The sequence below is a fragment of the Notothenia rossii genome (genome assembly GCF_949606895.1).
Source record: "Notothenia rossii genome assembly, chromosome: 2".
In the NCBI taxonomy this organism is placed as follows: domain Eukaryota; kingdom Metazoa; phylum Chordata; class Actinopteri; order Perciformes; family Nototheniidae; genus Notothenia; species Notothenia rossii.
The window spans coordinates 11656695-11672484 of record NC_136904.1 but is presented as its reverse complement, the minus strand read 5'-3'; the positions used below and the strand labels follow the sequence as shown (position 1 = coordinate 11672484).

Sequence of the window (15790 nt, the reverse complement as noted above, 5' to 3'; positions counted from 1 at the left end):
TTCTGCCATTCGCTGCTATAATAAAAAAGACAAGAGGTGTGTTTTCAATGTTCACTATATTGCAGGAAAAACGGATGAACATGAACGTTAAGTGATGACAGAGAAACTGATCATGTTAAGCTGTAAACAGGGCCATTGAAAAAAAATCAAAACAATTGTGACAAACTATATTTTGTATGAATTTATTTATATTGCATATAAAAAAAACGAACCATAAAAAAATTAACTCAATCTTTAAGGTGCAACAGTACTTGTGCTGAAGATGCAACCCGATTTCTTTAAAAAATATGTGGTCTTCATACAAGCCATACCAATACCATAAATCCTTATACATTTTACCTCAATATCCATGCAAGACATATTTTTTTTAGTATACCCTTTCACTCACTTTTTACAAATATTGGCATAGATACAATATAAAACAGTAACAGGTTAAAGGAGAAGAAACAGACAAAGTACACTGTCTGTATACACAAAAAAGTGTCCCAAGCTTTCAGCCCACACAATGCGGTGTAACTATAGCTTCTTTTGTGTACCATTATTCTTTTTTGTCTTTCTTTTGCAGCATGTCAATGACGGATTTAGCCTTTCGCTTGACACCTAGAAGAAAAGAAGAAAGAGAAGAATTGAAGAGACAGGACATTATGTAAACATGACTAACGGCTAAAGAGTGATACCCCTGAGACAAGTACACATTTCTTGCAGTACCTTGCTTTTTGCTGGGTGATTCGTTTGGTGATTCGGCAGAATCTGTAGACCTCTTAGCATAAGCTAACTTCATCCTCTGGATGTTCTTCTTGCTGATCACTTCATGCTGTACAATAGGTTGCGGGTAGTCTTTACCCACAATGCAACCTGCTGCCTGCTGGACACTGCGCGGAGCCTTCCAAGGCTCGTAGATATACTGGGCTGGGAACTTCTTCAGAAGAGGAAGGTACTTTCTATCAAGTAGAGGGAAGGTAAAATGATTTCATATGAATCACTATCATTTGTGACTTTTTAAGTTTGTTTGGTTTTTTGGTCTTACTTGATGTAATCTCCATTTTTGTCTGTCTTCTTGCCAAATGCGACAGGGGAGTAAACTCTGAAGTACTGGTGGAAGAAGGCACTCGCTGAGAGCCACTGCCAGTTTCCAGCATTCAGGGCCCAGTCGCCATCCAATAAAAGATACTCAAACACCTTCAGGAGCCGTGAACAAAATGTGAAAAGTCAACAGATTTAGCATTGCACTTTACATCACTCTTTGAAAAATATTGATTAATACGTTTTTAAAAACACATGCATTTACCTTGGAATAAAACATTTTATTTTAATTGCAGTGTCGATAGGTTTGCTGTCAAGTCTATGTATTGATTGAATAATAAAGACACAAAATGAACCCCATAAAACCGACCCTACATAGTTGTATAGTCATGCAGCAGTCCCAACACTGTAAACAGACTTTGATGTGTAACATTTTTAAATAGGCAGGAAAACGTAATCTGATAATGATAAAATCCTGTATATGATAAACAAAGATTAAGGATTTCAAGTATTAATCTTTATATCTGTACTTTGCAGTATTGCGCAGTGCCAAACAGCTTTATATCATATCTAAAAGGTTAGTCTGGTATATATTGTGAAAAGACATTTCATCAGAAAATATAGTGAGGTTATTTCGTTATAACCACTATTTTGTGAACTACGCATGGTAACACAGGACTCTATGGATTGTGTGCTCCGTGCATTATCTAACATACAGAAGCAATAGAGACTTTAAATATTTACACACCTTCTGCCCTTCTTCCCAGTTGATCCACAGGTCTCCCCTGGTGAGAAAACAGGCAACAGCATGTCTGGCCAGGTGGTGGATCCAGCCCTCCTGCCTCAGCTGAGTCATGATGGCGTCAATGAAAGGGAGACCAGTCCGAGCCTTACAGGACATACAGAGCACCCAGGAAACATTGATGATCCAGGAAATAAGCTATGCTTCTGAATTATCATGAAAACTGTTCTTTCAATATCATTTCCCATTTTTCATTCATGTCCATTTAAATACAGTCTTATTACCTCTCTCCATGCAGCAAGATATTCGGGGTTTGTGTCCCAATCCACCTGGGTACATACGGGGTTGCCCTCCATCTTGTCAAAATTAGGGATACCCACACCAGCGGCGTAGTAAAACTCTCTCCACAGCAGCTGGCCATGCAGGGAAACTGGAGGCTCCGAGTGCTTCTTCTGCAAATAACACATATACATAACAGTCAGACTCATTTTACCTTTAAATGTCAAAATTAGGGCCATGCATCAATACTTAAACTTGTTGTAACACATGTTCTGGTACAGCGTAGCATCTTGCTAATTTGTTTAAATGTAAGAAACCTTCAGTTGCACAGCCTTACTCATTCAGTAGCATACTACCTACAAAAACTCTACCTCCATGGTGACACTCACCCCCTGATAGACTTCTGTCACCCTCCACCAGAAGGTGCGTGCAGACAGGCAGCCAAACGCGACGTATGGACTGAGGACTGTGGTGCTGGGGCTCAGAGAGTTTGGAGAAGTCTGCGGCTTTTCAAACTTACACACCCAATCCTGGAGTAAGAAAACAGATGAAGCAATGTGAATCAGATGGAGCCAATATATCAAAGAGGAGACATGTACATCTTCATTCCCAGGGTTATTAGTTATTGTTAAATATAAATCTTTATGTTATATATATTTATTTAATAAATGAAAAAGAATGCAAACAGTATTCCCCTTATGTTGATAAAGGATTGTATTAACAATTAATCATACAACGTTTTGGAGCTAAAAAGGTTGAAAATGTCATTCAAACTTTCCATAAAGTCTCAAAAGAACATGTTATTAATAATATAATATAAGTCAACATAAGATTTAACAACATTACAAACCATTATCATACTTCGACACAGTTTTCTGTAAAAGGAGCGGTGGTGAAATTGAACTAAGAACATTTACTCAAGTAATTTGATAACTTATACTTGAGTACAATAACCTGATAATACTAAACTAACATCTTCAACTCAGGACTTTTACTTGCAAGTTAAACTGTGGTATAAGTACTTTTACTTAAGTAAAGGACCTCAGTACTTTCCCCACTGAAAAGGAGCCCTAAACAACTCTACAGATGCTATATAGGTTGTCGTCATAATATTTATTTCTGAAAAAGACTTTAATCAAGTGTAAAATACTCTCTAAAATGAACATGTTATACTCAGTAGAGAGTCTCAGTGTCAAAAGCCCTTCAGTTGTGTACAGCGAAATAATAATTATTCAAACTAAAATACCTTTCTTGCCATGTTTTCGTCTAATCTCCTCAGAGCCTCCTGTTCTCCTCCTGGGAACTTCTCCTCTCCCAGAGTTGTGGTGTCATGACCGAGATCCTCCAGAGTAGGTATCCCATCATTCTTGTCATGGTTTTCTGAACAAGGCGTCTTCACATCTGTGACAAGAGAAATTATATTTTAATCCACCACTGCTCAAGTTTAACAGCTGTATGTTAGCTTTAAATGTTTTTGAATGCTTACATTCACTGGTTTACTGTTTATTTCCATGAAGACATTATAACAATTCACTGGCATGACACACTGTAGTTCGTAGTACCTTTAGTGTCTTCGATAGCTGGTGCAGGGATGGGTTTCTTAGGGTTACCTATAGCCTTCAATATTGTTCGAAAACGGTTATAAGTAAGGGGGGCCTTCCCATTGTTTTCCTCAATTATCCTATAAAGACATGACAGACAATAATATAAGGACACTAACCTGAAATCAGACATTTAAGAAGTAAAAACTGTAAGGAAACAATGTGTGATCCCCCCAAAATGTGTACATTTTCAATATGATTAATACCTGTCCATATCATGAATAGTGTGTGAGATTTTGTAGACGACTTCAACTCCATGTTCTTTGGCCAGTGTGGTCACCGTTTTGTCCCGGCTCAGGCTGTAGGGCTCTGTGTCGTACTCATAGGTTAACTTTGTGACTTTCCACTTCTCGAACAGCTTGGGGAATACTTCCTCTGGCTTCCCTCGCACAACAAACAGCCTAAAGGAGTCAACACACACCAATATGACAACATAACAATAAGTGTATGTGTTTTAATATTTGTGAGACTGTTGCCCTTTTGTCTCTACCTGGAGTTGAGTTTCCTGAGGCTGCAGTCCAGGTCTTTGAGGCATCCAATGAGAAACCTCCAGCGGTTGATACCCACAAGGGTGTTGTTATAAAGGTACGGGTCCAGGATGAACACAGGGTACAGCTCCTTACAGTCCCTCAGAGCAGCCATCAGAGCTGGGTTGTCATGCAGCCTGAGTCCCTTGCGGAACCAGTGAATACAAGTATGAGCCATGCCTGTGAACACATAGGAGGGAGACATTTCTTTAGACTTTTTTATTTTTATTGCACTGAGCCCTGAAGGTGAAATGTGGGTAGCTACACAGACATGAAACGCAAAAAGTACACTGGGGGCTAAGTTAGCAGCTTTACAAGTAAGTCTAAAACAAACTGCAGTAGTATTTGCACGTTTGTGTTGCATTTCTGGCAAATGTAACAATTAGCTTAAAAGTAAATTTATTTTCACAAATTTGCTTGAAATGTAGTCGTGTGGTGATGTGGAATATCTCGACCTAAAATGAAATGCATTCAGCTGTTTTTGAACAATAGGAAGACACAGTTGCAGAATAATTTCATAGATGTGTCGACACAGAACTAATACAACTAACGCATAATATGATAACAACTGTCGAAGTGTCCAAAATGTACATGGAAGAGTTAGAGCCACATGATGCACAGTTTTGTGGTCAGACTTTACCGTAATTCTGGCTCAAAACAGTTACAATCCGCTTGGTTTATTGAGAGGTCTGCGTTTGGTAACCAGCACGTTGATTTGTTTTATAAAACCGGAAGCTCTGCAACGTCTGCAGCTAAATCAGCCAAAAAGACGAAAGAAGCGCCACACGTTGCCCATGCTGTCTGTCCACCAGAGGCCCCTATTTTGCAAACAAGACCAGCTATACTGCACGTCACCTCGATTAAAATATGTTTTTTAAAGGCGGCCGAGGCTAGGTTATTGAATGAAATTGTACAAGCGATGTGTTTTTCAAGTTTTACAATCAATAAGAGATGAATAAAAAGTCGTACAAGGGAAGAAAAACCCCCAATAATGACACCCTCTCTACGTCATCCAGTAGCCCCGCTCAGATCCCGTTCAACAGATCAAGTTTTCACTCTGAGAATCCCGCCAGCTCATCGTAGCTCGCCGTGATCGTATAGTGGTTAGTACTCTGCGTTGTGGCCGCAGCAACCCCGGTTCGAATCCGGGTCACGGCATTGCGGTAACAATGTCACGGCAGATGGGCTGTATTTTGAAAAATATTTTGTTGGAAATGTTTTGTGAATGTACGAAATAAGAACTTTTTTTCTCCATGGACATATATTAAACATTAAAAACAAGCATGGCGTTATCAGTGGTAAAAATATGTTACCCAGACTATATTTACTCTCAAGTAGTGAACTGTAGCCTAAAATAAAACACGTTCGTTACATGTCGATTCTTGTTATACTGCTTTAAAATAATAACTTTTTAAAAATCATAATTGTATGTGTTTTTTACATTTATCTGACAGAACTCCAAATCGTCGTTCAGCTACTTGTAACTGTCTTTATGGGTTAAGAAATAAATATATCGAAATACAAACATTGTAAAACGCACCTTGTCAACGCTGAAAACAAGGCTGTTTCCCCGCAGAATAATAATGATTGTATACGTTTCTGTACTGATGTGTAGATTAAGTGTTCACCATGCAGGAGTTAACATACATCTACCGCGGGAAACATGTCCTACACACCATAATTAGCTAATCCAAAACATAACAATAGTAAAACACTAAAAAGGATACTTTCCCTGCACCATATCGCCTTCTTACACACTTTCTTATAGACCTTCTTCTTTACATTTTGCTAACAAAAGGCCATCTCACATATGCATATTTTTGCTACAGTAAGGCCTGCCTTTTTAATTTAGTGGACTATGTTTCTAAAGAATGGTACACGCTCTGAATATTTTGACATACAGCACTTTGTTTTCTCCCACTTCCTTATTTTACCATAAAGCCCCCTAGAGGGAGACACAACAGTAAGGGTAACTGGAAGACCACACTTTTAAAAAGTTACTCTTACAACAAAATTTGTATTTGCAGTAATCAAGTAAGTAGTCTCATAAAAGCACTTACATGAAATGACCCAAGAACTGTTGTCATGGATTTTTGCATGTAACAGTAACCTTTTAAGCAAAGCATTAAATCCCCATTATTAATCAATCGATCAGTTTTACTTTACTCGGTAGATTTGTGAACGTTTTCATTGTCAGTACTTTAATAAAAGCAATATATTTCGATGTCAAATGGACTTTAATGTTAATCTTACTCCGTTTACTTGAGACCTACTCATGGAGCCTTCTGCCTGCACCACGAGTATGATTCCGTTTTTGGCGGATCATTGCCATCAGCCCATCGTAGCTCGCCGTGATCGTATAGTGGTTAGTACTCTGCGTTGTGGCCGCAGCAACCCCGGTTCGAATCCGGGTCACGGCATTGCGGTAACAATGTCACGGCAGATGGGTTCTCTTTTAAAAAGATTACTAATTGGTGTGTACTGGATTAAAACGGAATCATTCCTTTTTCTGCATTTACAGATTTGTTCGCATTTTTTTTTAAAACGTATGGTGGTTTGATTGGTGGGATTTAAGCAGCGTTAGATAGGTGGCCGACAGGTGCAAACACATTACAACGGCTCAAAATGCCCTATACATTACATAATGCACACAATGTTAACAATATATTGTTCACCCTAATACTCTCAGTACTGCCCTAACTGCACATTGCACATTCTAACCAAGCGGAAAACTCTGGGGCAGAGCAGGGAGGCCAATAAGGAAGTGCCTCAAACTGCAGTTCATCTAGTGGCCAGTAGGAGCAGTCTGCAGAAGGGAGCAATTTCCATGTTAAAATGCCCAAATTTACAGCAGAAATAAACATGTTTACATCGTTGTTCAAAAAACCATATTATCTGTATAGTTAGATCCCCCCTTCATGACTATGGATTGGGGGGTGAATTTCTTCTCAACTCATCTGTTTAATTAATATTCAGTCTTAAAGTTATGCCTAAATTAGGGCGTGTTCACATTGAGTGACAGCTCTGTCCAGTGCCAAGTTTACTGTCTCTCTGCTAGCAGCTCCGTGATGCTACAGGGACTCTGCCTGCTCAGTTCATCAGGGACGTAACTTGAACTCGGCCGTGTTTGTTCGTTTTTCATGCTTATATCGGACTATTGTGGCTCGCTCTGCGGTTAAAACAGACGGTGCATGAATGCGGTTTTGCGGTAAGTGAAATGTGAGTACTTTATTTATGTTTTTATGATTTTAATCAGCTACATAATGAATGTTAAGGCTTGGGTTAGCATGTACGCGAGTGGTAGCTAGCTACATCTGTGCTAACGATGCTGATCGTAGCCTCCAAGTTAAAACGAAATAGAGAAGTGTTAAGCGTTAAGTTGGATAATACTGTAGAACAAACGGCTTCTGTTTGAGGTTGGTAAAATAAGGTCATCCTTGCAAGAGATATTTGATTATGTAGGTAACTGTATGCATCGCTAAGGTTAATTTAAATTCGCTATTCTCGAGTATGTAGACAAGCTAACATCAAAGTAGTGTTGAAGAGCAGCGTAGTGTATGTTAAATCAACCTCAAAATAAGATGTGTGTATATTACAATTATTAATGTCATATTTCAAGATGATTACTTAGATATTACAATATGGTTTGCTGAGCTGGAGTTCATTATTGAGCTTACAAGTTAACGCCACAGTCATATCTGAAGACCGAACCCAAACCTTGTTGTTTTTATTAGTGTATTACCAAATTGGTAATTACACTTGTGAAACCGACTAATTGTGGCTGTAGAACGTGTAACGTGTAACTTCATGCCTGCATTTAAGGACGATGAATAGCCTAGGCCCTAGTCAATGCTTTAGGGATGATTTGTTAAAAATATTAGATCAGACGTTATGTGTGCTTCAGTGAAAATCAAGCTTATTCATTGAATTTCATTTGTTCTTCCAAAGTTACAGTAGGATAAAAAGGACTCGGACAATACACAATCCAATATGTTCAACAGAAGAGAATAAGTGATATTGTTTATACACATGGTACTACATGGCGTTAATAACGCGTTAACGCAAACACATTTTTAACGCCACTAATTATTTAAAGCATTTTTCCTCGGCCCGCTCCGTAGTTTCAGAGCCCAAAGGCTTGATGTTGTTGTTAGTTGGATGGTGGGAGATTCTAGCAAGAGATATGGATACAATTTTTTTTGTTTTAAACAGCAAGCCAAGCACACAGCTGATGCTGATAGCCCGGAGGTTGTTGTGTTGAGAATATTCAGGAGAATATTTGTCATTGTTCCAATGATAATAAACAAACATTTGCATAAAGCATATTTGTCCACTCATATGTTGATAAGAATATTAAAAACTTGAAAAATATTTCTCAAGGTACATTTAGAACAGATAAAAAATGTGCGATTCATTTGCGATTAACTATGGACATCATGCGATTAATCGCGATTCAATATTTTTAACGCCACGCCAACTTAAGATCCATATTCAAAAATACAGATTTTTGGCACTGACCGGTTCGCGCAGTCTTCAAAGTAACCAAGCAACCTAAATAAATTTGTTAATTTTTCTGTCCAATGACCTTGCTCCCTTTCATGTCATGTGATACCTTTGCGTGACGAGCGACCTGTTTAATCAACCTGTACTGTAATGTAGCTAGCACAGCAAAACCAAAGCACAAGAGCAGCACTCAAAAGAGAGTGTATGTCTGTGCGTGTGTGAGCGCAGCAGCGTGCGCTTATGTTTGGGGCGATGGGGGGCCCAAAATCAATATTTGCACCGGGGCCAATCACAACCTTGTTACGCCACTGCATGGTACCCAAGCCCCCAGGAAGTGCGCCGGACTCTGATGAAAATATTTGTTGTGTCCAAACCGCGGTATTACAATTTCCGTACCAGTCCGTGTCGTGACTTCATTGGGCCCAGAGCGGACGCGGTTCTCAGCCAGCAGGTCGCTTGTTCGCATGGTGCCCGTCTCCCATCAGCCGACAGGAAGCGAAGAGCGGACGCTGCATGATCATCTTACAGAGAATGGGTTTGTGCAAAATTATGCTGATCATTGTGTCTAAAGAAAAGAGTCTGAGAAAGAAAGAGTTATTCTGTTGATATGGGTAAATGACCTACTTATAGCGGCCAATAACAACGGCTCACTCAGTGATGTCAAAGAGATGTTGAAGAGGAAGTTTAAAATGAAAGATTTGGGGGAACTTAAACATTTCCTAGGTGTCGACTTTACACAGAGTGAGGGGGAGATCAAAATTAGCCAAAAGAGACACATAGCAAAGATGATAGAGAGGTTTGGCATGTCAGAGTGCAAACCAAAGTCAACTCCATGTGAGCAAAAGTTACATTTTGACACTGAGGGTGAAGTTATCGATTCTACAGGATACAGAGAGATAGTAGGTAGCTTGATATACATTATGACATGTACTAGACCTGATCTGAGCTGGATTGTGAGTAAATTATCACAACACTTAGCAGAACCAAAACAACAACATTGGGCTGTAGCAAAACAACTGTTGAGGTATCTAAAGGGTACAATCAGGGGCGCCGTAAGGGGGTGAAAAGTTATGACGATTCTAAGGACCCGTGACTGACAGGGGCCCAAAAATGTTTAAGTAACCTTTCATCAATCATCAATAATTAACATTAATATAACGTTACATTGATAATGTACTAACTAAACTTACGATTCATTTCACTTTTTTTCTTCCAAAAGTTAATTATCCAAAGCCTCTGTACACCCCCCTCTATTTACATGTAATGGTTTGGTCCTGCCTCCAAACGCTGTGCGGCACCCGGCACCGCACTTTCTGGCAGAGAGTGAGTGCAGGTGAGCAACGATGCTAGTACTTAAGTTATGTGTGTACGATGTCTCAACGACTAACAAAGTCAGGCTTTCAAAAAAGAAAAGAAAGGAGAGAAAGACAAGAGAGAGGGACTAAAGGGCGACAGTATGTCACCCAGTTTTTCAAAAGAAAAGGTGGGTGTGGTCCATTGATTGATTGATTAAAAAGTTTATTAACAGCTTGTATATTGGGTAAAGTACAGGCTACAGCTCAAAACATAAAATTGTTAAGGGGATGCAGACCAGAGAAAGACTTTCGTCTTGTTTACATCAGGGTCCCCCATTTCCAATTCATCATATCATTTAAGACATATAAGACATATTTGACATACAGATGGCTTATTTACAATTTACATACAGGTGTTTTTTTACATACAGATGGCTTATTTACAATTTTCATTTTAGATTTCGTTCTAATACATCCTAACCGGACATTTAAGACATACCAAGTCTACAGATATACAGTTAGTAACAGAGTCTAAAATGTGAGTATATACATAGATGGGGGGGGAAGCTGTCCATTGTACGACAGGTTGAGATTTGTACCATTACCGGAGCCAGTTTTGCAATGCTCTCCCCCGAAGGTGCTCTTTAAGAGAGGTTTTGAAGGTAAGTATAGTTTTACTTTCCTTTACAGTAGTGGGAAGAGCGTTCCACCTTGATGTGGCATAATTGCGAAACGTGTATTCCCCCTTTTTTGTGCCAAGTCTGGGTTTTACATGATTTGTGGAGCTCCCTCTGGTGTTATGATCATGGTATTCCTTGAGCTTTGGGAAGAATTTTGACATGTACATGGGTACCATAGAGGTGTAGTGGATCTTGTAGACCAGGCCCATTGCAAGTAGCTGTCCTCTGTCGTCTACTCTAAGCCATCCTAGGTTGTCAAAGTGGGCAGAGGTGAGGTGGGTTCTAGATGAAAGGTCAAGCAGTAGTCTGACCAGTTTATTTTGTGATGTTTGAAGTTTTATTTTTAGCGCCTTGGAGGTGCTATGGTACCATGACGTGCAAGCATAGTCATAGTACCCTTGAATGAGTGCTCCTGCCAGAGTTTTCAGGGTGTTTTTGTTTACCAGAGAGGAGATCCGGTATAGGAAACTAGTTCTTTGATTGACTTTTTTTATTACATTGGATGCCATTTTGTCACAGGAGAGGTTTGCCTCAAGAATAGATCCTAGGTATGTAATTTCCTTCTTACTTGTGACAATAATGTCACCCACTGCAACTGAGAAGTCGTCGGATTTGCTGAGATTATGTTTCGAACCGAAGAGAATGGACTCTGTTTTACTCAGGTGTAATGATAATTTATTATCGGCGAGCCAGGTGCAGATTCTGCCGAGCTCGGAGCTGAGGGTTTTTTCAACCTGCAATCTGCTCCTGTCAGAGACCAGCAGGGCTGAGTCGTCCGCGAACAGGAACAAGTTGCAGTCACATGCTGATGACATGTCATTTGCATAAATTAGGAACAGTAACGGACCTAATATGCTTCCTTGTGGAACACCACAGCTCACTGGGAGGGGGGCTGGACAGAGTACCGTTTACCTCCTCCATCTGTTCTCTCCCCTCCAGGTAAGATTGTATCCAGCTCACCGATAGTTTATGAAAAACCAATTGCTTTTAGCTTGTCAATCAGAATGGGATGATTGACAGTGTCGAAAGCCTTTTGTAGGTCCAGCATCACCATGCCGCAGTATTTGCCCTTGTCCACCTCTTGTTTGATGTGGTCGTTCAAATAAAGAAGGCATGTGTCAGTGGAGTGGGATGTTCTAAAGCCAGATTGAAATTCATAGATTAGTTTCTTTTCCGCGAGATACTTTTCGACCTGTTCATATACTATTTTTTCCATGACTTTCGAGATGGAGGTAAGTATAGAAACAGGGCGGTAGTTGCCTGGGTCCAATTTGCTGCCCTTTTTGTGCAGGGGGGTTACTCTTGCAATTTTGAAGTCTTTGGGTACCATGAGTGGTGGAAATTAGTCTGTTAGCTAAGCTTAGTCCATTGTAAATAATAATTGTAATGTTTTGCTCACATTAAGTACTGTTAATATCTTCACAGAAAATGCTGAGGTTTTTCATTTCATTCCTCTTTTAGCTGGCATTTAATAAATGCAGTTACATTTTTAGCAGCTATTCATACTAGATCAGTTGTCCCTCCCCTGGTGCCAGGACCAACAGGTCCATCTTTAGGCTCAGCAGCCCTGTCCCCCATAATGCTTTGCAGTCTTGCCATGATGTCCATTGAAAGCCAGTTGGCTAGAAAGCTGGACTTCAAGGACTTGATCAGTGACTTTGCCTGTAAGAAGGCTAGGCGCTGGGCTCTTGGTGAGTAAAGCTGAGCCAGGGCTCGTAATAACTGTTAAAGGGCAAGGCTATGGTAACGATATTTGATCACTACAAAGAAGATGCATGATGAGAAAAAGACTGAGAACAGGTAACAGGCTCCGATTTAGCACCACCATCAGGCCTTTTCACTTCCAATTCCGTTTTGTTGTCCGTTTACACTTTAATACCCGCTTATTTTGTAGTTGGTATGTATATTTAATTAAAAAATCTGCTGCTTATGTTTTTTTTTTTGTTATAGCATTTTATAAATGATAATATTGGTGTTAATGTTCACTTTATTTTAATTTAAGAGGTCATGTATATTTAAGTTATATTTATTTAGATGTATGAATGTTCCATTCAAAAATGTTATTAAAAAGGCATGTACACCATAATAGATGACTATTGAGGTCTATTGTCAGGAATGTTATCGTTATATCAAATAGTGAATTCTACTGCAGCAGAAGGTTGCAGCAGTATGTTCCATGTCTGCACAGTGTTATATTTTTACCGCTCAGTGTCAGTAAATATTGTGCGGTTAGTATTGGACTACAAGATAGATGCAAGCCTGTACAGGTAGACTTATTTCAAGCATAAATGAGTGGGCTGGGTTCTGGAGGTGTGGTTACAGCAATTGTGCTTGGTTAGCGTGGCCTGGGCCTGGTGGTGGAGCCCAATGTGATATCTTTTCATGGGGCCCAAAATCCCTGCTGGCGCCCCTGGGTACAATAGACCAAGAGCTACATAACAAGAAAAGTGAGGAAAGCCTAAAGCTTGAGGGATACAGTGATGCTGATTGGGCAGCCGATCAAAATGATAGGAGAAGCACAACTGGATATTGTTTCAGCTTAACTGAAAATGGTCCGGTTATATCCTGGAAAAGCAGGAAGCAGCCAACAGTGGCGCTATCGACCTGTGAGGCCGAGTACATGGCATTAGCGGCTACTATTCAAGAGAGCATGTACCTTGTACAGTTATTAAAAGGGGTAGACCATAATAGCCCACATGTACCAGTGAAGATATACGAGGACAACCAGGGAGCAATAGCTCTATCCAAAAACCCTGTATCCAGACAGAGAAGCAAGCATGTAGACATCAAATACCATTTTGTACGATCTGCACATGCTGAGGGGAAGATATCTATTACATATTGTCCTACTGCAGACATGGTAGCTGATGTCCTAACCAAGCCGTTGACAAAGGCACAATTTGACAAGTTCAAAGGGTATTTGTTTGGAGAGTAATGTAAATTGCAGGTATACAAATTGAACACTGTTAGAGAAGCTTTTGTTTTGTTTATTTGGATTCTGTGTACCACTGTAGAGTTATCAACATGTCTTTGAGTGGGAGTGTTGAGCATATTTGTATAATATCAAAGTCATGTTTATGTTCATGTGTGTGACATCATCATAATGTGCCTGAAACGTGATGCTAATGAGCATGCGCAGAAACAATAAACGGCTCTTATTCCAGGCCAAACTCTGAGCGATAGTGGTCGTGTTTTTCTTTCCGTTAGTATACTTACACTACTTTGGCTGACTGCAAACGTGGAGACGTCTGCTGAATTATGTCTCGCGCAACAAGATGGATGTTTCTGCCCCTCTGTTCATTCTCCCATTATCCTCCTCAATCTGCCTAGAAGTATTTTAATGTTGTAGCTGTTACTATAACCAATACTAATGCTAGAGCTGCAACTGACAGTTATGTAGGCACATTGTTATTGTTTCTTATCGCTGTGTGATTAAAACAATAAACACAAATATACGATAGGCAATGCAAAACTTTATTTCGTACCTTCATACACACAACACAACATTAGAATGAGCTTTTATCAACGCCTACATGATGATAACCTGTCAACATGACAGGAAAATCCACATGACATTAATACAGAGCGGGCAGAACCCAAATCGAGCTCCAGTGCCGCACGAAACATGTTTTCGATGGACGAGAGTGAAAATAGAACGCACACGCTATTGCTTGTTTTGTTTGTTTGCAGTCTGTTCTTCTTGTTTTCCGGTTGTTGCCTGATTTGAATGACGAATACACACTACCGCCGCCTGCTGGTAAGGAGAGTTATTGCCACTCACGCACTGAAGTCTTTGCGGTGTGTTCCCGTGCGACACATGGCCAAGACGCAGGAGAACACGGCGACGCAACAGCCTGCGTCGGTGAGTCCTCTGGTGACTGCTTGGTGTGTCAGGGCCTTTAGAGGGCTGCGCCATATACTCATAGAAGCTGGGGTTACAGTAGGTAACCTCAGTTCTTCTGGGTTATGGCTAGAAAGAATCCGTCTTGTGTAAAACTCTCACGAGAGTTTGAAAGTCACAGGGCTGAATGTTACTTAATGTTTCAGTTACGATCGTTAACATCAGTGGGCCACAGCAAATTATGGTGAGAAGCTAAACCGTCTATTAATTAATGTCAATTACAGGGAGTGTGATTGTTGAAATAGGGTGTTAGCGGTCTTGCTGTTCAAAGAAGAATGACAACACTGTAGGTCACCAACACTATGGTTTATTTTTTTATTCACATGCAAGTCAACGTTGTCGCAGTAAAAGTCCCAAGATAGCTCCTGGTGCAATAAAATGTTCCCTTTCAGTGTTTTACTATGTCTGATGTTTCTCTATTAATATTGCTGCTGCATTAATGTGTGTGTTGCATGTTACTGCTGTAGATGTGTTTTCCGAGCCGCTCCAATTACAACGGGAGTTACAACGAGAACGTAATATTTACACAAGACGGATCCTTTCTAGCCATAACCGTTCTTCTGCTCTGAAAGCTAAGCATGACGGGTAATCTGTGACGTTTGTCTCTTTAAAGTTGGGCCAATTTGTCATCATGTGCCAATGAGCAGCTCTCATAGGAAAGAACGAGAGCCCGCCTCCGACGCTGTATCCAGTTCTTATTTTACATCAATGATGGTATCCAATTCTCTTTAGCAGCAGTCTGTTAGCAAGACTTGACCTCTTGAACATCCAATATGTCCAATCAGAATAGAGTATTCAAGTTGAGCACTAAACATTTCAGGTAGTATGCTTTGGATAAATGTATTAGCTAAGTAATGAAACATTACATTAAGAAAGTTATCACTTTTAAATTCTTGATTATAGTTCATGGATAGGAGGACACTGACAGACAAGTGAGAGTAATGGTTGTTTGTTTCAGTAATAATGTTGCCGTGTACACAACCACAACAGCTGTACAAAGGTATGTCACAATGTGCAATGATGTCACCAGATCAGTTGTCGAGCAGCAATCTGAAAATACAGGAAGCAAAGGTTCAGCAGGTACAATGTACAGTAGTTAGGTCACTTCACCTTCATGTGACTGATGAGAGCAGCATGTGTAGAGTTAGGAAGATCATGTTCCCACAGGCCTCCTCAGCAGGCTGCTGAAGGAGACCTCTGGGATGCTTTTTATTTTCTGGTCAATTCCACAGCAAACCA

At 40.1% G+C, this 15790-nt stretch overlaps 2 protein-coding genes across 19 annotated transcripts in view; both read right to left on the bottom strand.

Moving 5' to 3' along the window:
• Positions 1-39: 39 nt before the first annotated feature.
• On the bottom strand, positions 40-4991 carry cry5 (cryptochrome circadian regulator 5). The gene is made up of 11 exons (XM_079666761.1): positions 4813-4991; positions 4136-4352; positions 3852-4046; positions 3607-3725; positions 3291-3445; positions 2434-2574; positions 2050-2217; positions 1772-1912; positions 1028-1179; positions 709-941; positions 40-600 (listed from the first exon to the last, which is right to left on the bottom strand). Exons 2-11 carry the CDS (start codon positions 4348-4350, stop codon positions 539-541), a joined length of 1581 nt encoding a protein of 526 aa, XP_079522887.1. The 5' UTR covers positions 4351-4352; positions 4813-4991; the 3' UTR covers positions 40-538.
• A 9112-nt stretch (positions 4992-14103) lies between these two features.
• Positions 14104-15790, bottom strand: part of LOC307028377 (uncharacterized protein) — a 33585-nt gene continuing 31898 nt past the window's right edge. For all 18 annotated transcript variants that reach the window (XR_013804952.1, XR_013804953.1, XR_013804956.1 and 15 more), the window contains one exon: positions 14104-15601. The gene's annotated coding sequence lies outside the window, so the exon portion shown is untranslated. The remainder of the gene's footprint in view (positions 15602-15790) is intronic.

What these genes read in the sequence shown, in the direction of transcription:
- cry5 (XM_079666761.1), bottom strand. Translation starts at nt 4,350, where the DNA reads ATGGCTCATACTTGTATTCACTGGTTCCGCAAGGGACTCAGGCTGCAT. An exon ending in TGACAGAAGTCTATCAGGGG is followed by an intron (nt 2,218 to 2,433) that starts GTGAGTGTCACC and finishes TGTTATTTGCAG; the next exon opens with AAGAAGCACTCGGAGCCTCC. An exon ending in ACTGGGAAGAAGGGCAGAAG is followed by an intron (nt 1,180 to 1,771) that starts GTGTGTAAATAT and finishes CGGCTCCTGAAG; the next exon opens with GTGTTTGAGTATCTTTTATT.